The sequence below is a fragment of the Alexandromys fortis genome, unplaced genomic scaffold, assembly GCF_014885135.2.
Source record: "Alexandromys fortis isolate MF-2015 unplaced genomic scaffold, M_Fortis_MF-2015_v1.1 scaffold_138, whole genome shotgun sequence".
Lineage (NCBI taxonomy): Eukaryota > Metazoa > Chordata > Mammalia > Rodentia > Cricetidae > Alexandromys > Alexandromys fortis.
Genome location: NW_026068034.1, coordinates 2565510 through 2591068, shown reverse-complemented (window position 1 = coordinate 2591068; position 25559 = coordinate 2565510). Strand labels below are relative to the sequence as shown.

The following is a 25559-nucleotide window of genomic DNA, read 5'->3' as shown; positions in this document are numbered from 1 at the left end:
CTTCTTTGAGACCCCAGAAGAAGACTGCATGTAGTCAAGATGTCTCTGATTCCTGGGCCATAGGAGGCGGGGAGGGAGTTCCAGGGAAGGAAAAGAGACACATTTAGTTGAGGTGTACTTTTTGTGTGGTTGACAGTTGCCATGGGCAGCCTTCTGATGCAAGACAATTTGAAGTCTGCATACTTCTAGGAAGTGAAAATAGCCCAAATTTGAACCCCAGAATCCACATTTTAAAATACAGACATGGAACCAACAACCAGGGAGCCTACATGGGACAGACCTCTACATATATGTGACAGTCATGTGGCTTGATCTGTTTGTGGGATTCCTAACAATGGAAGCAGAGGCTGGCCCTTGGAAACCTATTTCTCATACTGGATTGCCTTGACCAGCCTAAATACAGGGGGAGATGCCTACTCTTACCCAAACTTGATATGCCATACTTTGTTGATACCCATGGGAGGCCTGCTCCTTTCTGAACAGAATCAAAAGAGGATTGGACTTGGGGGTGGGGGTAGGGGAGAAGGTAAGGAGAAGGAATGGAAAGAGAGAAAGGAAGAAAAACTTGGGTAGGAATGTAAAATAAATTAATTAATTACATTTTTAATGTAAAAAATAAAAAAGACAAACATGCTAGCAAGGACTTTATAATCCTAGTACTGGGGAAGTGGACTTAAGCAGGCCACTGAAAGTCTGTCTGAAACAAACTAAACAAAAGTGGACAGCTCCTAAGAAGACACCATAACCAAGGTTTCCCTCTGCCCATCACATCCATACTCACACACATGGGTTGCACTCACACATATGTGTGCCCCCTCACTCACATGCACCAGAAGTATGTCACATGCTGCTTTCCATAGACATCCATCCTAATCACCTTTCCAGGTCAAATTCCTGTATCATCTCCACTGGGATGCTTCTCTGAATGCCCTGTCTATAATGGCTGCTGCTTCTCACATTCCATAACTCTCCATAGCAGGCAATAACTCATGTAGCCATTATCATGTGTGTGTTCATGTGTGCGGATGTGTCTGCAAGAAACAGCCAACCCTTCAGAACACAGACGTCCTGAGCTCTGCTCTGACACACAGAAGGGGGTTAATTAAGTAAGACTCACTGAGTGAAATCAATGGAAAAATCAGTCCAGGGAGAAGTAGAGCTGTCTGTGTGCAAAGAAGGATGTGCCACTTGACAGGGAGAACGAGAGTCTTGGATCATTCTCGATTAAAAGCAGAGCTCTGCAGCCAGCTGCCAAGTCCAGCTTTAGCCCCACCACCCCTCGGTAGATGAGCTGATTTTACCCATGTTTCAGTTACCTCATTTGGCAAATGAGATTCTGACGTTAGCCTTCCTCGGGTTTGGTGGGTGATAGATAAGTCAACATGAAGAAAGCGGATAAAATTAAGCATGGCATTTACCACGCTTGCTGAATGCTAGCTAAGAGATACTCTTCAAGACTTGTGTGCAGAGGAGATTTTTTTCTCCTCTTGAAATTTATGGGTTGACATTATACTATACAACAGGAAGAAAAATGTAAGGACAACGGGGATCCCTGAAAAAGTAGTGCACTAGGTGTCTTGATGTGTGCTCTTGAAGGTAACTGAAAATGCTGAATTAGACACCATGAAATATCACCTTATAACCATTCATCTCCTTGGAAGTGTGTAAAGAATGCTTGGGTTGAGAGCTAAGGGAAGGCACTCTGTGATGTGGATTAGAGCAAGAACGTGAGTGTGTTGTCCTGAGTGTTTGACCTTGATCATGACCTTGTATGGAAGTGCTAAGACAAAAGACAAAACCTAGGGCTTGCCCGCGAAGGGTTGTTGAAGATACAGTCTCTTAAAGGCAGGAGTTGGATGATGCTACTTATGGCCAACAAGAGTCAGAAAGCCACTGGCTTACCTGTCCAATGACTACAGAGAAAATGCCCCATCTCTAATCTTAGTGCTTAAGTTAAGAGGGAAAAGACAATCACCTCTCCTGAGAGTCTGTAATGGAAAGAGGGTTCTCACGTAAGGGTACAAGCCAAGCATGATGAGAAGTCAAAATGATCAAAATTACAGAAAGGAAACAGCAATAGTTAAAATGCAGAAGTTCAATAGCAAAGTCAATTACTACATCCTGAAGACAATCTGTGAACTAAAAGGTTAATCCCAAAATTATCCAAATGTAGAAAAGACATCAAAAAGTACAGCACAAGACATCTCTTGTCTCTTGTGGCTACAGAGATGGCTCAGCAGTTAAAAGAATTGGCTGCTCTTTCAAAGGACCAGGGTTTGGTTCCTAACATCTATATGGTGTCTACAATCATCTATTAGCTCCATTTTCAGGGGAGCCTATGTACTCTTCTGGCCTCCACAGGCACTGAATGTCCACAATGTGCACAAACACACAAGCTGGAAAATCCTCATATGTATAAAATAATATAAAATAAGAAATAATTGTTTCTTAAATTTAAGAGATAAAACTAAGGGTATAAAACTAAGTTGTCTTAGTAGAGAAGTCATCTCCATATTCTTTTTTGAATATTTTATCAAGTTTAAACACTGCAAAACTCCATGGTTTTTCAATTCATACCACTCTACGATGATACAGAGCCTAAATTATTTACTGAAACATGGAGCTATATTGAAAAATTCTTCTCAATAGTCAAAATAGTTCTGGAAGCTTAAAACTAAGTTCTGCACACCACAAGGCTTTGTAGGGACAGATTTGACTACATCTTACCATACTTGCATTCAAGTCATCATTTGTGGGGCTGGAGAGATGGCTCATGGTTAAGAGCACTGACTGCTACTCATGCAGAGGACCTGGGCACAGTTACCAATTGGAGACTATTCCCAATTGCCAATAACTCTAGCTCCAGGGGCATCTGCTGCCCTCTTCTGGCCTCTCCAAGCACTGAGTGTATGTGGTACATATACACACGCTGAGAGACACACATATAACATAAAAATAAATCTTCAGGAAGACATAACTTATCAAAGCATTCAAAATTCAATGTTTTAGGGTTCTTCATTGAAAACATTTTAATTAAGGATCTTCAGCTAATTTTAAAGAACATACACCGACAATCAATTTTATGACTTGAGTTAATTCACAGAAGGTTGTCAAAGGCTCAAAAACATTTGAAGTTTTAGCTGAGTCAGACATTTGTATTCATCAAATAAAATATATCACAAAAATAAATTAGTTCAGTTACTCTGAACACCAACACATTTTTTTGTAAATTTCAATGCCATAACTTCTATTTCAATTGGCAGAACACCAGCTTGTTTTGACCCAGTTGCAAATTATATAAACCACCTAGTGACATCAAAGTTTTTTTTTATGTTCCAGGCTTTCTTAATTTAGTAAAAACAATATTTTTAACACACTGTATTCATCATCAGAAAAACAAATTACTTTGTCTTCATTGCTTAAGATTGAATCAATGGCATGCACAATATCAGCCAACAGTTTCACCTTCCAAAAACTTTGAATCCAAGAATTAATTGGATTAAACGAGAACCTAAGCATCATTGAAATGAGCTAATTCTCTATTTGAAAAATCGGATGACCCCAATATAAAATTAGAATCATTTAGTTATTTGGCAAGTTCTTCTGCTAACTGAGACAATGGAGTAATAGCTATGACCTGACCTTTTGTACATACAACAAGAAAATTGAAATTGAAAAAGACTGAAATTAATTATTTCTCCTAATGAAAACTGTGTTTCTCAGGTATGGAGGCAAATGCTCGCCATCCTGTAGATGACCAGTATCTCAGTTTTTTTAGGAACAATTACCCCTAACAAGACAACAAGGCCCCACTGTGCAACACTCCCCCCTCCCGCCTGCTCTCCTGCTTCTACTTTCTGAGTGCTGGATGCACAGGTTTGGGCTGCCATGACTACCTGCATGGCTGGGAAGATAGCTCAGTCAGAGAAGTGCTGTTGTACAAATAGAAGGACCCAAGTTCAATCCCCAGAACCCACAGAAAAAGCCAGGTGTGTTGGCTCAAATTTGTAATCCCTGAAATGAGGAGGTGGAGATGAATGAATGCCTGATACTCACTGGCCAGATGCTAGGCAGAATCCATGGGCCACAAGTTTCATGAAGTAAGCCATCTTGTTTCCAAAACCAAGGTGGGGAGCTCCTGAAAGGGGGCATCTGAGGTTGACTTCTGGTCTCCGCTGTGCCCTTCCACCCTCCCCACCCATTAGCTTTTGGTGCCAATCTGCTCCTTCAGCCAATTCACACACCTTGGCTCCTACACTTCCCGCAGCAATATTTTGGCTTCTCGAAAGCAAAAACTCTCACTGTTTGGTGTCTCTTGCACATTCATTGGAATCCATGAAAAGTACAGATCCAGTGTTTGCTTTTCATTAAACATGAGCTTTCATTTACCTATAACATTATTGTAAAAAAAAATAAAAATAAAATTAAAAAAAAACCTACTTTGTTTTAACAAGAAAGTACTGTGAGTCAATCAATCAATCGTAGATTTACACTGAATCTAAAACATAAAACTGTGTGAGGGTACCAGATTAATATCCTCTCCATATCAGTTTATCGGCATGCTCACCATACTGCTAATTTCCCAGGTTTTTCACTGTCCCTGCTATGCTGTGACCTGGGGACTTAGGACCATTCAAGGCTGCAGGCATAGAATGTGATCTCTCCTAACTGATCAGAGAGGTAGTTCAATACTCTGACAGTGAGCACAGTGCCAACAGGTGGGGAATGCCCTGGATATGATCCTTCCTCCATTACCAGGTTTCCGCTAAATCGAGATGTCTTCTTCCCAAATGGTAATTAAAATACCAAAGAAAGAGAATTCAGGGATCTGCCTTTGCTTTTTCTGCCTGTGGAGCTAAAGGGACCCTACTGATTCTCAAATCAAGTTTCTGTACATAAAACCTCTTGGACCCGGCCCAGTCCTCCTACTCGTCTTCAGTTCCAAGTCCCAAAATGGAAGTGCCACCAAGAAGCAGAGTGTGTACAGGTGGTGTCCCCTGTGGGCTCGAAGGATGTGACCCAGGCAGCAGCTTCTGTGTGAAACATACCAGTACCCCCAGCCGCAGATCTATGACTCAAGTATGAATCCTCAAGAGAAAAATGCAGTTGTCAGAGATGCAATGGGCCAGCAGGTTGACTGACAAGGGGCGATTTCTGTCTCCCCTCCGATGCTCTTTTTTCGTTGTGTTTTCTTGTTGTATATTGGTGTTGGCTTCATAGAGAAAACACTTTCAAGTGCATCATACACTTTGATCTTACCCACCCTTTTCCTCTCCCATCCCCTAGTCTCCTCCCTTCTTTAGTGTCCCTTCTGCTTCACTGGTGTGTGTGTGTGTGTGTGTGTGTTTTTGTGTGTGTGTTTTTGTGTGTGTGGTTTAGTGTGTGTGATTTGGTGTGCCTATGAGAGTATTAGAGGCTCAGAAAATGGCTCAGTAGGTAAAGTGCTTGCTTCATGAACATGAGAATCCGAGTTCAGATCTTCAACAACCACATACAAAAGCCAGGCATGGGTGCACACCTCTGTAATCCCAGTGCTGGGGTGGAGGTGGTGGAAACACGCAGATCCCCGGGGCTCACAAGTCAGACTGTCTATGCAAAATGCTGAGCTCTATTCAGAGACTGTCTCAAAAACTAAGGTGGGAAAAATAAGGATGGTACCAGAAGTGGAGCTTAGGACTCCGTATATGCATGCACACACAGACAGCAAATGCAACTGAACTTGCACATGTGCACAAGCATACACATGTGTACACACCACACACACACACACACACACACACCACAGATGCACACATAAAACTTTTAGGATCCACAAATGAAAGAACACATGTTATCTTTGTCTTTTAGCATCTAACTCGATCTCTGGTAGTTTCCATTTTCCATTAAATGACATAATTTCATTTCTTCTTTATTAATGGAGAAAACTCCATTTGGTATATATAGCATGTTTTAGTTCTCCATTCATCTACTGGCTGATGCATGCTGATTCCAGAACTTGGCTGTTGTGAGCAGTTCAGCAATAGACATGTGTATGCAGGTCTCTGGTGTGTTGACTTAGGTAGGCATGTCCACCTTGCAGCTGTGTGGACCACATGCTTCCCAGCATAGCTATGAATGTCGCCCAGTACACTCATAGGTAACATTATGTAACAATGTCAAAAGGTTGGACACCTCCAACCTCAAATCTTTTAGGGATGTACCAAGAAATGGTTTAGCTGGGTTACAGGGTAGTTCAGTTTGCAAATTTTTGACAAACTTCCTTAGTGGTTTCCACAGTGACTGGACAATTTACTCACGCATTCCCACAGCAATGAAGATAGTCTCATATTTCCATTTCTTGAGGCCAAAAGCAAAGCCATGGCCAGCCTTTCCACACTTCGTAAGATACTCACTCTTAGCTTCAAGACAACCCTGAGGCATGGCATTTATTCTTATCCTATTTCAACTAATTTATAATGCACACAATAATGTATCATTTTGATGTTTCATACACATATAAGGTATGAGCTTTGTTCTCTTGAATGTATGTGTATGTATGGTGTATATGTGTGTACATGCTTATGCTGATATGCATGCAGGGGCTATGTCCATGGAGGCCCGACATCAATGTTGAGTGTCTTCTTCAATCATTCTGTACTTTTAGTTTTTGAGACAGAGTCTCTCTGAGATGAGATCTCCCTGGTTTGGCTAGCTAGGCTGGCTAGGCATTGAGCTCTAGGAATCTGCCTATCTCCACTGCCCTGGCAGATGTGCACAACACATCATCACAGTATCCAGCTTTTACATCGGTGTGGGGGATCCAGGATCAGATCCTCACATTTGCACAGCAAGCTCTCAGTTAAACCATCTCTCCAGCTCCCAACTTGTCCTATTTTTATTAATTTTTAAGTTATTATGCAGGATAGTGAGCTTCATTGTGACATAAGTTACACAAGACAATGAGTTTAATGCACACAGAAATACAGGATTTCTACTGTGCATTGCCAAGGCTGCTGCCGCCACCACTGAGGCCTGTCCCACCACTGCCAGCAGAGGCTCAGATTACATTTGGTTTGGTTTTGGACCTCACTGCATTTTCCTAATCAATCACATCTGATTTTAATCTCAGGGTCCTCTATGACCCAAGGGGTCACCTTTTACACTTTCCCAACTAGAACATTCTATCTATCACAGCTTTGGAGCTAACGTTCCCAAATAGTTCTTGGAGGAGTTCTTAAGGAAAGGACCCTCAGAGCACAGGCTTCCAGCCCTTGGCACTATGCCCCTTTCAGATTCGTCCCTGTGCTCCAAGAGGAGCTGCTGGCTTGTAGCTGCAGAAAAGACAAGCAAGGGAAAAGTCAACTGGTGACCAGGCGAGTTTTATTGATTAGCTAAGGCTCCCAGAAGATTAAGAGATAGGTGTGCACGGTTGCCTGGCGATGAGGACTGTCGAGTGATAGGAACAGGAGCCGGAGTGATCTTTTTGGAATACGGAAGGTGAGGTTGCTCTAAGGCAGCATGGCTAACAGGAATGTGGAGGGTGCTCCGTTGACGAGTACTCAGTCTTAAAGAAATCAAAGTATTTTCCTTGCCTACGGAGTCTCTAACCATCTCTTCTCAATCCCGGTGCCTCACGCCTATTTCTTCTGTTCTATTGGTGGTGCCCCTCCTATCTGCTGACAGGTGTTGAAGAAAGTCACAGTCATTAATGGGGCACGGCAATAAGAAACATGGGCCTTACAGAGAGGGGACAGGAGAAGCACTCGTGCAGGGGCTCTAGACCTGTACAGTCTCTCAAGGCATCCAAAGGCCTCCTTGGTCACAGCCACGGGAGTTTGCATTTATCTAAAGAATTGAATTTCTGGTCATGCAAACTTTCTAATTTAGATCTCTGGGGTTCAGTAATGAAAGTGGTACCCTGGATCAAACTCTCAGCTGATGAGCTATTAGTGGCCCCTAAGTGAGAAGGGCTGTGTCCTTTGCAATGGAAAGAAGGAGAAAGGAAGAAAGATGGGACACCCTTTCTGAGGAAACTTGTCCTTGGAGAAGGCAAACCCTACGTGGCTCCCAGCATACTGTCCCTGCACATGTTAATCAGTGAACAAACACTGAAAAAATACTGAAGGGTTGAAAGTAAACAGATAGGAATGTCTAAGGACAAGGGACCAATGAGGTCACTCCTACGGGATGGTCTTTGGTATCCACGGAATAGGAAATACTTTGAGCAATGGTTGTTCTCATGTGACCCCAATGCACCTGTTCTGACAGGAATAATAGAGCTATAACATATATGCCTGTATTTGGATATGATTTTATTCAGCAACTATTTTTGGGGTCCCTTCTATATGCCAAGAAATTTGCATACTTATTTATTGAGTTACTCTGTCACTGAACGTTTACTAGATCCCAAGCATCCAGGGAGACCTTCTGTGGAAGGCAAAGAGGGGAGATGGATAGGCAAATAGAAAAGTAAGTGAGGTGTGGCCAGCATGAGATCAGTAACCTCTGCAGCATCGAGGACGGGCGCTGAATCCTTCCATGAGAGCAAGGATGATGGGTCCAGGCTGTGAACAGAAGCGGGAGACAGACAGGAAGAGACTGAGACCAAAAGTATCCTCAACTGAGGTGTCTGTGTTTAGATGAGAAACCAGATTCTGAGTGGTGTCTGGCAGATGACAATCACCTTACTTCCTCATGACAGAATGAACATATACTGACTTCACTCTGGGCATGTGCCATCGAAGGTGGAAAATGTTTCTAAAGATGAAGCCACGTTTGCCTGTTGTTCTGTTGTGGGAGCTGCAGGCCTCTTCCCACAGCCCGGCTCCTGACCACCTGGCTAGCTTATGCTCCGAAATAATAACACACAAACTGTATTCTTTTAAACACTGCTTGGCCCATTATATCTAACCTCTTCTTGGCTAACTCTCGCACCTGGACTAGCCCATTTCTAATAATGTGTGTAGCACCCCAAGGTGTGCTTACCGGGAAGATTCTAGCTTATGTCCATCCTGGGTCGGAGCTTCATCGTGTCTGCCCCAGAGAGGAGAGCTATCGAGTCTGAGCTCACTTCTTCTTCCTCCCAGCATTCTGTTCTGTTTACTCCACCCACCTATGTTCTAACCTATGAGGGTCAAGCAGTTTCTTTATTTTTTAACCAATGACCTTCCTCCATCATTGTTCTAATTCCTCTCACTCATCACTTTCTGTAAGCTACAAGGCCCCAACCCAGCCCACAATCTGTTTCTGCAAATAAAGCTTTAGTGACACACAGTCATATCCAATAGTTTCCTTCCTGTCTACGGCTTTTTCAATGCCACAAGGACAGTGTTGAGTAGTTATGAGAGAAACTGATGGACCCTGAAGCCTGCATTTGCTTTTTGACCTTTATGAAGTTTGCTAGCCTTTGATCTACAAGCATATTCTGAGCCATTGTGCTCTCTGGGCTTATGGGGTTCCTTAAAGGAAGTCTATAGCATGCTGGGAAAGACTGAGGGACTGACACTGGGGGGCTGAAGATGAAGATCACGTCTGCCCAGTGATCTGGGGACCAGACTAAGAGGAAGTCAAGAGGACAGAGACGCCAGGGAGAGAATGGAGCTCTTCCATCTGTCCACAGTAAAAATGGGCGGTGCCATACTTCCGCAGATTAAAAAGATGCTTCCATGGGCTTACTTCTCATAAAGCGTTATGACCAGGTTTAGCTAGGAGGTCACACACAGTTTCAGTAAAAGCTGGCAGACAGGCTTCTGTGAGGCAGAGGCAACCTGAAGTGGAGAACATAATCCATGCACCATGCAGCTTCTGGACCCCTGCCTCTAGCAGTCTTGTGATTAATGTGCAAACCAGGAAGACATTCAGTTGGCTGCCTTGGAGTCCTGTGAGCATTTAACAGTCACTAAATAGTTATTAAGTGTATGTTCCTAGAGCTTGAAGCGCTTGCACAGTGGTATCTTACAATCAAATAAGGAAGAGTATTTAAGGGTGGATCCAGATAAATGCACTGTATGTTAACAGGACAAAGGCTGGGCAGGAAAATCGGGAGGGAAATATCTGTCATCTATGTAGGCGTTATCCAACTGAGGCTAGCCGCTGTGCAAAGGAGAAAGGAGTGTGTTACACAACGCAAACCACTAGAGAGAAGAAAGGAGAGAGACAGAGATGAAGAGAGACAGAGAGAGAGAAGGAAGAAAAAAGGAGAAAGCGAGAAATTTATAAACATTTTTGGATGAATGAAAAAAATCTATTTTTTAAAGCCAATGTTTGATGCTAACTTGGGGTTTCTACATGTGATTCACTCATTTGTCACCAAAATGGCTCCTGGTCTGAAAGGACGGCACAGTGTTAGCGAAAATGGGCTTTCAAACAGCAGTGTTTGCAGTAATGATAAAATATGGTTTTCTGTCGCCCGTTTGGAGGCATGTCGCCAGCACACTGGAGCCATGCCCTCAAAGCGTAGTCAAGTTCGGTTTTAAGGGGTGCCACCAATTTCGGCATGGGCATTGGGACTCGTCTATTTAAACTTGAACATTCATCCTGAGTTGGAAGCAGAGATCATGCTTGTGAGATCAACCTTGCAGGTGAGGTCATATTAAAAGAGGGTGCTATAATGACCACACACTGCCCTGCCCTAGTTCAAAGCCGGGGAGTGCACAGCTGCCAGTGAGGAGGAAGTCTGCACAGGGCTGGGAGAGATGTGACCTCTCCATAGCTTCCAGAACAGTTTTGGAGCTGAGGGAGAGGAATCTTGATGAAAGATGCAGGACTTCCTGGGGATTCATGACTTCTTTCTTTGTAAAGTTTTAGATTTGAGTTATTGGATAGGGGTACATGTGTGTTTGTGCATATGCACCCAGAGGCCAGAGGTCAACCATAATCTCCTTCCTCCAGATCTTTCCTCCTTATTTTCTGAGGTGGAGTCTCTCACTGGGTGCTGCAGCCACAAAGACTCTGCTGACCACACCTCAGAGCATTGGTATGACAGGTGTGTGCCACCATACCCCCCGCTTAATGTGGCTTCCGAGGATCGTACTCCCAAGTCCTCATACTTACATGGCAACTGTTTTACCAATGTCCTCAGCCCTCGCATAGCATTTACTGTTTATAGAAAGGCCGGCCTGAGGCATCTTCCCAACACCCAGCTTCCTCACACGGGGTATCGCCAATGTCCTTGTTCTTACAGCCCAAAAAAGGAAAGCCCAGCCCCCAGCGCTGAACACTGATGAAGTCAGAGTCTTAAACATCTGTCCACATCAAACTTACCCCCAAGAAAGTCAGACCTAAGCCCAACCCAGAAAAGGGAGAAAGCTCCAAGCACTTCCTCTCCTCAGAGCAGGATGCCCTGCTGGCTTAGCCCAAATCCAGTGAGCCTAGATCACCTGCCACTCAGAGGTTTGACTGCCTCTGCAAAGTCCCAGAGGGGCTGAGGTATTGGAGCAATTTCCACCTGAGGTCATTTATCTGCTGTTACGATTTGTAACTTTTTATGAATCTGCCTGCTCCTCCGGCGAGAGATGCTCAGACGCTCTTAGCCTTCGGAAGCCAGGGCTGCACTCTGCGTACCAGGTGCCTGGTGAGAACTGTTCGAGTTCATACTGACTGAAATTGCTCTCCTTGCCTGGAGTTCCTTGGAGACCAAACAGTGCAGTAAAACAATTACGCGGGGCTGTGTGGAGCCAGCTGACAGCTGAGTAGATGTTTGCATGTTGCTGAAGTCTGCATCGGGCTTCCATCCCACAGAAACAAGAAATTCCTGACTGCTGGGCAATGTTCAGACCCTGAAGGCTGTGTAAAACGCCATTCTCACTCTTAGGGGAAAGTGTATATTTTAAAGAAGTGGATCCATAACATTTTTAATACACATGGAAGATCCTTTTCTAAGGGACAGGCAGGACCGTTGTGTGATACGAAATGCAGATTGTCACGTCTACTGTCCCTCAGATCTCTGTGGCATCTCAGAGACTGTGCGTGGCTTCAATCATGGGAACCGTCTCATCATGATAATATATTTTAATCTAGACCACAGGTTTGAGGGGACCCAAGAATGGTTGACTCAATAAGCCAGTATTTCCTAACCCTCCTAAAGCTGTGACCCTTTAATTAGTTCTTAATGTTGTGGTGACCCCCCAACCATAAAATTATTTCATTGCTACTTCATAACTGTAATTTTTCTCCTGTTATGAATCATATTCGAATAACTATGTTTTCCAATGGTCTTAGGTGACTCCTCCCCTCAGATGCAATCCCCCTCAAGTTCGTGCTTTATACTAGGTCTAGGGTTTCCTCATGAACTCGCACTTCAGCCAACCAGGTGGTAGCTGATGCCATTTTACCAGCTGAGCTCTTCCTGCGCCCTCAGCTCATTACTAAGCTTTTATAATGCCACGTAAGGGCTCTTAAAACTGCTGCAGTCACACTCTGCTAAGAGGACGCCTCCTGAAAACATATCAGGCTCATTTCATCATCCATCAAGCATTTGTGTGTGTGCTCAAGCTGCAGGGTCACGAGGCCATGTCACCTCAAGGTGCCATCAGAGCAGAATTTTTCAGACTGAGCCTTCTTCTGCAGCGCCTAGCTCATTCCCATCAGCATCGTCCCTTAATCTAACAGAACAAAAGAGTTTGGGATGTAGATCAATGACAGAGCACTTGCTTGGCAAGAACGAGGTCCTGGGTTCAGTCTCTGGCACCAGGAGGGAATTCTTTTTTTACTTACTTTTATTTAATTAAGTGTATGCATGTTGAGCATAGGTGCACACGGATGCTATTGCCGAAGAGCTCAGAAGAGGGTATCAGATCCCCTGGAGCCGCAGCAACAGTGAGTTCTGAGCAGCCGGTGTGAGGCCTCGAAACCAAACTCAGGTCATCTGGAAGCTCGGGGAGTACTCTCAACCACTAAGCCGTCTTTCTAGCCTCGGGGATAAAATTCTTAATGCTAAACGTGCTTACAACATGTCATTTTTCTCATTGTAAAGTCTCTAACGTGCATCTGGCCATCGGATACGCACTCCAAACACGGCAATAATGAAAACACCTCTTAGGATGTTTCTAGATGGGTCAGCAATTTTTTTCAAAATCTATCTGACTTTCCTTATGGGCTTTTGATATTATACATCATAATTCAGAGTTTAAGGATAGACTATTAAAAAATAGTTCAGAAAATACTTGTAAGTAGTTGTTGGGAGGGGCTGCAGGAGAGAGAGCTCAGTCAGTGAGTACTTCCTGTGCAAGTACGAGGACCTGAGTTGTTTTACAGGGTTGTGTGTGCACATGCGTGTGTGCACACAAATGCACACATTACATGGGTGTCCTTCTCTATCTTTCTCATCTGTTTCACTGAGGCATGGTCTCTCTCTGAACCCAGAGCTCATATCCTGGCCAGGGTGGAAGCCAGCAAACCCCACCAATCCTCTTGCCTCTGATCTCCTTGGACCTAGAGTGACAGACAAGGGGCTGCACTCTTATAACTGAAGCATTTGAGAAGACACAGTCAGGAAGATCCCTGGAGCTTGATGGCCGGATGGCTTAACTTAATTGGTGAACCTCTGGGCGCAGTGAGAGACCATCTCAAAAGACAGCATGGAAGGCTTCCGAGGAAGGACACTGGGGATTGCCTTCTGGCCTCTACATGTAGACAACCACAAATAATTGGGAACCAATGGATTTCTGGGGGTTTTTACGGGCAGGAAAAACACATCATGACAGAATATTGTCCTTTCTTTTCTACTGCAGATACATGGCCATTATTCACCCCCTCCAGCCCCGGCTGTCGGCCACCGCTACCAAAGTGGTCATCTTTGTCATCTGGGTCCTGGCTCTCCTGCTGGCCTTTCCCCAGGGTTACTACTCCACCACGGAGACCATGCCCAGCAGAGTCGTGTGTATGATCGAGTGGCCAGAGCATCCCCACAGGACTTACGAGAAAGCGTGAGTAGAAATCTGCTTGCCCTGACTTCTTCCTTCTTCTGTGTTTGTTCATCAATGAAGGTTTTACATATGTCTGCCTGCCATTTGTGAGATATGTCCATTGCTATCTGGGGAGGGTACGCCCCTTCCAATACTGTGAGCGTTGTATTAAAAATGTTAAGACCTAGTTCCCATCACGTGTTCCTGGACAACAGTCTCCCACAACTTCTTGGGGTGCCCCACCACCACTCTTGGCCCTTTTATCTAAGTTGCTTCCCAGACAGCATGTGTGTTTTCTCAATGCCACTGTGGCAGGCACAGCGTACTGGAAGTTGGGAATATCTCTACTCCAGTCCCTCTCACGAGTAACCTGCTCCCCGCTCCCCTCTGATACAACCTCTCTGAGGCATGTGTTTCACACTGCGATTTCTTCATGCAGTTCGGCGGCCATTGCTCAGGTGGCTGCCAGTACCACAGCAAAAACGTTATAGGCCGCCCCTCTTTTCTATATACCACAGCCCTGCTCCCTGTACCCTCTCTTCCTCCTGCAAACAATGTCACTGCCAGTGAATCTTTATCTCATCAGCTGTCTCTAGGGAAGCATCAATTCAGATCCTGTCAGGGGTTTACAGTGTGAGAAATGAGGCATCTCCATCCAGATGTGAGCATGGACAGCTCTTCGGTGTCTAGGGGTTGCAGAGCCCCTACGTACGAGCAGGCAGGCTTGTCTTGTAGGAGCAGGGCGGGTCCCAGGCAGGCTTTTTCAACATGTCTCAGTAATTTTCCCTGATGCTTCTTGCCCTGGAGCCAACACTGAAATGGTTTATTCTTTACCTCTCTCTGCCCAGTTGAATGGTGATGTGAAATTTATCTGAGCATCCATTTTGTGGACCGAGAGCACATGAATAAAGGAGGGTCTTTTGGAAAACCCCCTATAATTCTCCAATTTCAGACTTGTTATTCAAACCAAAAAAAAAAAAAAAAACACTGATGTTAGAGACAGAACACCTGAGTTTTTAATTATGAACTGCCACTGGGACCACAGGCAGGGATCCCAGCATCTCCTCTTTTCTAAAGTTGAAGAAAATAAAACCCTGTTTCCTGTAAACAAGTGCCATGACTATCAGATGCAATGATGCATAGCTCCCATTGCAAGCTATTAAATGTCATATAGGACTTATGGACCAAATTCATCGGATAGCAACGCAATTGTGTGGCCTTTAAATTTACTAAATGCTAAGATAAAACATGGTATCTGTCATGCCACTTAGATCTGAGAGTTCCGAATCCTGTCACACAGCTCCTCTGGTGTGTCTGTTACATGGAACATGGAAATGTGGCTTGCAAGGAAGCAATGTGTAAGACTGAGACAATGGCCCTCCAGGCTCCAACAATGTGATCTAATCCATCAAGCAGGGGAGGGCGGAGACACTATAACATAAGTCTTTCCGTGAAGCTACAGCATGAACAAAGGTCTCAGTGGGACAAAGAGGATGACTCCACCAACTGTACCAGATCCGTGAACATAATCCAGCCAGGTTTCCTCCAGGCAGGGAGGGAAACACCTCAGAGTTTACATTCCTCACTAAAAAGGAAAACAAAACAAAATACTTCAGAAATCTCCACCTACCAAGGCCTGCCCTAAGTTCTCATGATATTCTCGAAGTCGGGTCACTCCCTGCTAGCTTGCTTACAAGACACCCGCAACTTCTTTCATCTTACTGCAAAGTTAAAGTTGGACTCAAAGCAGGCTTCTCTTCCCACACAACTGTGGGGCTTTCACCAATAGACAGTGATGCTTAGCGGCTTGCTTGTGAACATCTTGGAGGCTTGTTTTTATTGATCACTAGAAATTTCCTTCGAGACTCAATGCAATGCATTGATGGTCATCTTTCCTAATTTGAGGAGCACAGAGGAGAAACTGTGGGTTGTGTGGGTAGGGGTGCCGTCACTGTTTATGTTCCCGTGGTCACCGTTAGAGTTTCATTCCATCACTGTAATAAACACTCTGACCAAAAGAAACTTAGGGATGTATAGGACTTGTTTGGCTTACACTTCCAGGTCACAGTCCCTCATTGAGGGAACTCAAGGCAGAAGCCTGAAGAAGAAAGCGTAGAGGAACACTGATTACTGACCCACGCTTTGGCTCCCTCTTTGCCTGCTTTCTTATATAGCTCAGGAGCATCTGCCCAGGGAATGGTGCTTCCCACATTGGGCTGGGCCCTTCCATATCAATTAAGACAATGAGGACAGTCCCTTACAGACAGGCCAACCTGAAAAAGACAATAATTCAATTGTGATTCTTTTTGGATGATTCTAGGTTTTGTCAAATTTCTGATTAATAAATAGATAGTCCCAAAAAGCATGACCCTGAGTTATGAGAAACTGAGATTATTTACTCAAGAGATATACAACACTTTTATTTCCCAATACAAAGTTTAAAAAAAATCTATTTGCCCTTCATGCACACATTGACTGCAATATCAACCTAATTCGAGTTGCATATCACATTTTCCACGTTAAGGGCTATTTTCTGTGTGACAATATCCTCTATAATTTATTATGCAATATTTCCAGATTTTAACATATTTACTTAAGCACTTAACTTTATTCTTTTCTTCTAGAACTAATAATTGTCCTCTCCACAGTACACAATAATCCCAAAGTAGATGCTAGATGGAAACTTTGCTTTGAGGCATTGTGATAATTAAGATGAACATGTTGGCTCCAGTTCAGTGACAGATCAGCTCCTAGCCTTATCACTTTTAGTTCAACCATCAATGGTCAATTCCTTTAAGGCTTCAAGTCCGATGGTATGTTTCTCATAGATATGTGGGAAGAAATGGGGGTGATGGTTAATCCTTATTGTCAGTTTGACAAGAGTCAGGATCACCATGGAAACACATCTCTAGGTGTGAGGGTATCTCCATAAAGGTTTAACTGAGAAAGGAAGACCCAGTCTGAATATGGAAGGCAACATCCCATGAACCAAGACCTAGGACTGGATTAAGAGGAAGAAGCAAGCCGAGCACCAGCATTCATCCCTTTCTGCTTCTTGACTGTGGGTGCAGTGTGACCAACTGCCTCAGGCTCCTACCTCTATCCCTTCCCCTCATACTAAGCTGCAAACCCTTCCTTCCTTAAGCTGCTTTCTCCCAGGTATTTTTGTCACAGCCACAAGACACGTTACTAACATGAGAAGCAGATGACTCCCATGAAATGTCGAGCCCAGGGCCCCGCCTGTGGCAAGGGTCTGCTGATAGAAGCAACATTCATTGATTCATTGCTGGGGTAGACAGTTCGCTGAGCAGATGCTTAGACCCAGCTCCTCTAATAGGTCATTTGTGATAGCAAATTAATTACATAGAAGCATTGTGCAAAATATCAGAAACACCTTCTGACTACATGGTGAACTTCAAAAGCTAACCAACATTCAGATTCTTGGATAATACACAAATTCAGTAAAGAACTGTGAAGGACAAACAGCCCAAATGAACTGAGTATTAGACACGCTCATGGCAAAAATGGTTCAGACAGCCAACTGGTCTATCAAGAGGTACCCAACTTAATTCAGGACACTGTAACTATACTTCTTGAATTTGATGGTTGTAGCATCTGTATTGGCTTAAAAGTTGTTCATAGGAACAGATAACTTGACTTATTTGGGCACTGTATATTTTTGTATTTTAACCTAAAATTAAATGCAACACAAATATTCTTATTGATACAAGCTCTTAAGATGTTTTCTCTAGGATGAGCCAAAATATTCTACCTAGAATAAATTGAAGCATTTTCTTGGGAGGTGTAGCTTCTGCCTGTGCTGACGCTCCTTACAGGAACTTGCCTCTGAATTGATCACATCAGAAGGAACTCATCTATTCTCTCATCTCCTGGACCTCTTGCTTTTGCTTCGCTGACTCCTATGAGTCGTTTCGCCTTGAGTTTTCCCATCCAGCTAAAGAAAGACAAGGCGAATTCTTGTCCTTAAGGGACACATCTTTACTGGTGCTCTCTTCATGGGCAGGAGATTCTGGACCACAAAACTCTGCAGATGTGAAGACATGCACCTTCCACAAAGCCATTTGCAATCTTATTTAAAGCTTCTGTTGTGCAGCACAACAGAAGCTTCTGTGTGTCTCCAGTCATGCCTGTCCCATCCTTTACTAACCTGATGTCTTAGTTTGTTTTCTACTTCTGTGATAAAAATCAGGACCAAAGTAAGTTGGGAAGGAAAGGGTTTATTTTGACCTCATGTCTGGCTCTACTTACTCTTTTATGCCACCCAGAACCACCTGCCTAGGCACGGTGCCACCCACCATGGAATGAGCATTCTCACATCAACTGTTAATCAAGGAAACACCCTCACAAACTCTCCCATAATCCAATCTAATGGGTGCATTCTTTCAACCGAAGGTCCCTTTCTCAGACATCTCTGGTTTATGTCAAGTTGACAAAATCCAACCAGCCTATATACAGATAAATATTCTTCCAGATGTCTCCTCATTTCTTTTGGGAAAACGTATTTATATGAGTCAGCACAAATATAGTCTCCCTCTTACAACACAAACACAACTTATTATGCACATTACTCTGCATCCTAATTTTTATCTTATCAACATGTCTTGAAATCTTTCTGTGCCGACACACAAAGAGCTTCTCTGCTCTTTTCCAGTGACATGGTTCTACTCTTTAAATGTACAACACGATTTCCACAGTCATTAATTGGTGGGGATTGGATTGCTCTTAACTATTGGCTATGTCACTGTGAATAACCTTACATCCATCATGTATGGATATCAAAAGTATAAAATACCAAAGTGGAAAGTGCATTTTTAATTTTAATATTTTCTCTCTGTACAGAATTGTGTCAAGGTACTTTCTCACCAGTAATGTGCGAGAATCTCTGCTCCTCTGCATACCAATGAAGTATATTGTCAAGGTTTTAGAATTTTGCCCAGCTGGTATGGAAATATGGTATCTCGTTAAAGCTAAAACGTATGTCTTATGTCATGAATGAGCTTTCCATAATTTCTTAAAGACTTTCACATACACTTTATAATTGCGTTAAATCATTCCCGGGCCATAAATGATTTCCTATGTCATTGAGCTTGTCTTTACTATGTGAATATATATGATAAATGATAGGAAGAGATAGACAGATGAATGGTTGGTTGACTGATAACCAAATAAGTAGATGATAGAGAGGGAGTACAAATCTAGATAGAGAGATAGACAGATAATTTACTGATAGGTAACTAGATATATTAATGGTTATAGTTAATCAGTAGGTAGCTACATGATAAATAAATAGATAATAGATGGGCAGGTAGATAAATGAGCTTCAGAGTGGACTGCCTCCAGCTGCAACCCTGGATCCCCGGGAGGACAGGCTGGGTTTCTTCTACGGCTTTTTGTTGATGTTTATTTACAATCTGCAATAATAGACAATTATGCCAATGCCATAATGTCACACAATAAGAGCTTGGGCTCATCATGAATACTAATTTGCTATTGAGTCCTGCCTTAATTAGCAACCCAGCAGCTTGTTTGTGGCTGATCTAACAAGACAGTGGCCTAACCTATAAAGGTGGGTTTGACTGACAAGCTTTGAACAAAGATTCCATGTGTGGCCAAAAGTAACTACCAGCTAGAGCAAAAATCAGAGAAAAGATGAGAGAAGAGAGAAGAAAAGAAGAGTCTTTGTCTAAAGCACTTCCCTTACCGCTTCTATTAGACAAGAAGAAATGTATAGTAGATTTTTCAAAGAAAGGTAGCTAAGGCTGATCACTCACTCCCGTGCTGTATGCCTGCATGGTGGCAGTGGTCCAAGAGGCACCAGGGCAATGCCCCTAATGACAAGGGAGGTGAATGAACTAATCTTTCTTCATTGAGGGGTCTACACCACGACTAAGACAAAGTCTGTAATGAGGAAGAAAAGTGAGAAAGACATCCAAAGCAATTTAGGCAGCTAGGGGAGTTCCAATGTCATTAATTCATTTACTAATTCTGGTCTTCTGCCATTTCCTGCTAATTACAGTGCTATGTACATAATTTTGTGGTAGCGTTTGAGTAAGACATGTCTAGTCTGGATTCAAGCACTCCCCGTAGCCTTCAAAGGAGGTTATGTGAGAATGTAGTGTCATTATTTACAAATTACCTGGGGCTGCTGTGGAAAGGAAGTGAACACGGATATATTAGCTAGTATAAATCTATATCTGTGCCAATTCTAGCTGGAGACTACAAACATATGGCATTGCTGGGGCTGGAGAGATGGCTCAGTAGTTAGCAAGAGCACTGGCTGCTCTTACAGACAGCCTGGGTTGGGTTCCCAGCACCCATATCATGACTTAGAATCAACCCTGATTCCAGTCCCAGGAGTCTAACGCTGGCCTCCATGGACACTGCATGCACATGGTATGCAGGCAAACACTCAGATAGATTAAAAAATTTTTTCAGCTGTTTGAAAAGTATGACTTGTTGATATTACAGCATTTTCTCTTCCTTTAAAATCTATTATCAGGAATAAGCTAAAACTTTACATTTATTTTCTTTGTTTCCATTAATAACAGCAATGGAAAATCAATGCTTGGCAAGAAATGGAAGCAGAAAAGTAAAAGGAATATTAGAAAATATACCTCTGCAAAACTTTGGGAATTTTCTAATTTTTTTGTATTACTTCAAAGAGAGAGAGAGGTGTTTGTTTTGTTTGTCAAGCTGCCTTGGGCTTTTGGCCAAGAAACTTATGCATATCTGGACTTGGCTATTTGTTTCATCTCTTTCCCCACACTCACTATATTTTAAACATAGCCCAGAGACCCTGGATTCGTTGAGAAGTTGTTAAACCAAGAAGGAAGAATTCATTGACACTGTAGGAAAGGTGGGCGTGGAATTCAAGACTAGTGGGACACAAGTAGTGTGAGGGGAAAGGAGAGTAATGGAGCCAGGATTAACTGGGAATGGGAATAGGGGGGTAGAGCAGAGAAAGAAGTGGAAGGGGGATAACTAACACTAAGATTGTTTTTAAAAGTCACATAGAACTGTAGAAAGAGCTGCGCGGGCAGGCCTGTTTTTTTGTCCCACCCGGCTCCCACATAGCTAGCTTAGCCCCAGAATAATTACACGGAAACTGTATTCATTTAAACACTGCCTGGCCCATTATATCTAGCTTCTTTTTGGCTAACTCTCATATCTTTATTAACCCATTTCTATTAATGTGTGTGGTACCACAAGGTGGTGGCTTACCGGGAAGATTCTAACCTGCGTCCATCTCGGAGAGGAGAGCTATGGCATCTGACTCACTTCCCTTCTTCCCAGCATTCTGTTCTGTCTACTCCACCCACCTATGTTCTGACCTATCAGGCCAAGCAGTTTCTTTATTAATTAACCAATGAAAGCAACACATAGAAAGAAGACCCACCTACATCATGGAACCTTACTATTTTATAAGGAGAGAGAGAGAGAGAGAGAAAGAATATAGTTTAAATGTAGCTGCCAGAAGTGGTGTCCCCTTTGAGTTGTATGGGGAAATCAAGCTAGTTCTATCCTGGAAGCTTTCCCCCTGTTGACTAGCTTTCACAGTGACAGAAGATCCTGGGCAGGCTACTGAGGGAGTAAAGTCATCAACAGCCGTGAACCCTGTGAGCTGTAATAATGGCTGGACTGCCAAGATACGTCCATTGGTGTGATAGCGGTATGAACGTCATGGGGTCACCAACTACTTTCTGATTGGATATACTTCAAAGTATGTAATTTATGCCTGCCACTGTAAACCTGCCCACAAACCGTGACTCAGGATCATAGGCCCTGAGCTCTGGGTCATCCTGAACTACTATCATTTTGTCAAATGGACACAATATCAAACTGCCCTCTAAGTACATATCTTTATACCCATAGATCAGTACAGCCTTCAGCCCTCATCAACAGAGCTCCTTTCTGCAACGTACATGATTAATACTGGCATAAATATTTAGCAGCATCTAATTAAAAGGTCAAAGTGTAAATCTAGGATCCTTTGGATGGGGTCGCCAACTTGGGATTCTTTCTAGAGGATGCAGTCAACTTCTAATGCAGCTGCTCTCAATCGATGAGGATTAAGTTTAAACCGGCCTGAGGGCATAATGGTCATTCAGATGGAAGATAAGTGTCTGCAAAGCCAGGGATAACCAAACAGCACAGACTTGGAAAGCAGTAGGGAGGAAAATGTCCACCGTGAATTGTATTATAAGCTGGGGAGATGGTTCTGTGAGTAAGAGTGCTTGTTGTATAAACATTAGGATGTAACTTCAAACCCCTAGCACCTATGCAAAAAGCAAGGCTTGGCCATGTGCATCTGTGACACCAGCGCTAGGAGTGGTGGATCAAGGCAGTGAGTCAATAGTCCCCACCCTAGCTCCAGCTTCAGTAAGAAACAGATTCTCCGTGGAATAAAGTGAAGAGAGATAGATCAGGACCCCCAAGGTTATCCTCTGACTTCTGCATATGTGTGCGCAAAGCATCACATATTATTATACGACACACACACACAAAAAAAAAAACCTTAACATACCTCAAAGAACATTCATGCTGGCCACTCTTATAAACTGCTTTGTGCCTTTTCAAAATGCATTTATAGAAGTCACTGGGGGAATGAAAATTTCTGTTCAGGGAGATCCTTTCTGGAGTACAGAACAGTATGCATGGCTTCATCATCTACTATATGCACTTGGCATAACGTAGTGAGAACAGCTGGCAAAGAAGTCTCCAGACACAACCCATGAAGCCAATTCCTTTTACAGCTGCAGATAGAAACAGCCCAATTTAAGTATTTACTGGAGAAACAGCTAATTAAGAGCACTTGCTGCTCTTGCAGAGGACCAGGGTTCAATTCCCAGAATCCACATCATAGCACACAAACATCTATAACTCCATTTCCAGAGGCTCCAACACCCTCTTCTGGCCTTTACAGGCCTCTGAACACAGGTAGTACATATAAAGTCATGCAAGCAAACAAGCATCTGCATAAGACAAAAACATCAGTAACTCTCTAAAATGCCAAAACTTCAAAGTTATAGTAGAATAACAATTCATTGTTTCTGGGCATGAATTTTTTTCCAGCAAATAAGATTAGTGAATTATCAGGAAATCTATTATTATATTTCATTAACTTAATTGCTCAAAGAGAAGCATCTTATTCATCTCCATAAATGCCAAGATGGTTTGTTGAAATGCTATTAATCTCTTAAGAAAACATGGCTTATATCAGAAATAATTCAAACAAAATGAAAACAAGGAGATCTCTTTCGAACACAAACAGAACAAGACTTGGAATAATTAGGAAAGAGTCAGGGTCCATATAAAAGTGATGGAAAATACATGATGTCCTGGACTGCACTGAATGATGCAGGAGAATGATTGAGAAACCTGTCTTGCAAGATTGGAAACTCAGAAAAAACATAATTGTGTTCCCTCTGTCTAATATAATTCCATAAAGGTTTGAGCTCCTCAACCAACTCCAAGAGTAAGTTTAGGTGATTAATAAAGAGAAGCTTTTGGATGACTAAATATATACACTATTTACAGAAAATGTTGAACAAAAATAAGTAACTTTGGTATCAACAAAATAATGTAGAATGACAAGAAGCAAATACGTTTTCCAGATATTGAAGTAGTCAATGCAAAGGACAAAGAAAACAAACAAGGAATCATGTACACACACACACACACACACACACACACATCATATATGTACAAACATCAATACATATACTACATGCATACTCACATACCACAAACACATACAAATACCACACACAAACTACATACACAACGCACATATACAAACCATGCCCACACACACTGTACAGAGAAATCCAAGTCTATAAAATACTACATAAAACATATGAAATATAAAATATGCTAAAGAAAACTTGGCACATCATGACTCACTACATAGCTGTCTGAAACCTGAATAACTAGAAGTATTATGGAACTGTGCACTGAAGTAAGCTGGCAGATCTCTGGGTAAGCCACTACCACCTCCTCTTGGAGAAGCAGTGTGCTGAGTAGATTTAAGCCCCTTGTTTTAAAAACAAAGGTGTGTGTAAATGGCGGGAAGCATAAAAGGGCAGGTAGGAGTGGTTTCTCGCTGTCTTTCTCCCTTCCTCCAGCTCACACTCCCTTGTGTAGAACCACTGTCCTCAGTCTCCTGTGAACCTTCCAGGGTTTCTCTAAGACTAAAACAAAGTACAGACACTTGTTCTAACGTGGCCCTTTCTTAACACAGAATAGATCACACAAGCTGGCCTTACCATTATCTGCTGGAGCAAGCCTTCTCATTGCTTCTTTACAGCTGCATAATATGCTTTTGTATGCGAACCCCATTGTGGGCTTAGCGCATACGCTGCCGATTTATAGCAGGTGTGTTCCTGGGGTTTTGCTGCTTCTAATCATATTGCAGCTCATACTTTCCACTGTGATACACTGCAAGACTGATCACTTTGCCTAAATCTTGCATTTCCTAAATTTATTTGACGGTAGACTATTTTGTTAACTCTGTTGGCATCCTACAGGGATGTTATTCTTAAGATATACTCTGAAAAATTTCCAGGTTAAACATAAAGCTGGATTTCCTGCTAGCAAATTAAAACCTATACATCTTCCAAATAAGATGGGATAGAGAAAAGGCTCTTGCAGCATAATACCCAAGGTCAGAGCCAAAAATGAATTAGATTGCTGGTTCTGATATAATTATAGATACAAATATAGATGAGCATATATAGATAGAGACAGACAGACAGACAGACAGACAGGGAAGCAGACAGGCAGGCAGACAGATGAACAAATAGATGATGATAGACTTATTAAATACTATATATCAGGAAACAAGATAATCATCTTCGAAAATAAAATATGTAAATATGAAATAAACTATTATATAATTAAGATATTAGCTCTAGCTAATTAATAACAATAAATCAAGACCCTCAAAGCCTACATCTTATGAAAGAATATAAAAAATATATTCCAAAAATGGAGACAATTTTCTGTTCATTCGACCAGCTCACACTAAACTGAATGAAAATGTTAAGTGTGAACAAGTTTCTAGGGCAAGCGTGTGCTGTTTGAAGAAGGTAGTGGATCAATAGACATCAAAGGCTCTAAGTACATTCGTGATGTGAGTTAACAATTTCGTTCTTAGGGATTATTCGCCTTTTTTAATTTTATGTGTATGGATGTTTTGCCTACCTGTTTATCTGTACACCCTGAGTATACCTGGTGGCCGCAGAGCCCAGAACAGGGTATCAGATGCCCTACAACTGAAGTTACAGGTGATTCTGAGTCACTTTGTGGATGCTGGGAATCAAACCCAGGTTCTCTGAAAGAACAGCCAGGGCTCTTAACCACTGAACCATTCCCTCCAGTCCACTCCCTTAAAATTAAGGGTAAAAATGTATACACAAGTCCTTGGTGTCAGGATGATTAATTAGGTTATAAATTAGAAACAAATATTCAATTATTATAAACAATTAAATAACTAAGGAAAATGAGGCTTTTATTTACAATGTTATTATACAAACATACAAACATGAAAATGTGCTTGTGTCATTATGATCACAAGTATTAAACAGGCTTCTAAGTGACACACATAGGCAGGTCTGTTGAAATAGGAGCGGCAGGGCTGCGTCCCCGGCACCCGGC

The 25559-nt window shown here is 42.6% G+C and overlaps 1 protein-coding gene across 1 annotated transcript in view; it reads left to right on the top strand.

Moving 5' to 3' along the window:
* The window catches only part of Tacr1 (tachykinin receptor 1), a 172896-nt gene that overhangs the window by 78221 nt on the left and 69116 nt on the right, over positions 1–25559 (top strand). Inside the window, exon 2 of the mRNA XM_050164978.1 lies at positions 13710–13904. Within this exon, the coding sequence (XP_050020935.1) occupies positions 13710–13904 (195 nt within the window). The remainder of the gene's footprint in view (positions 1–13709; positions 13905–25559) is intronic.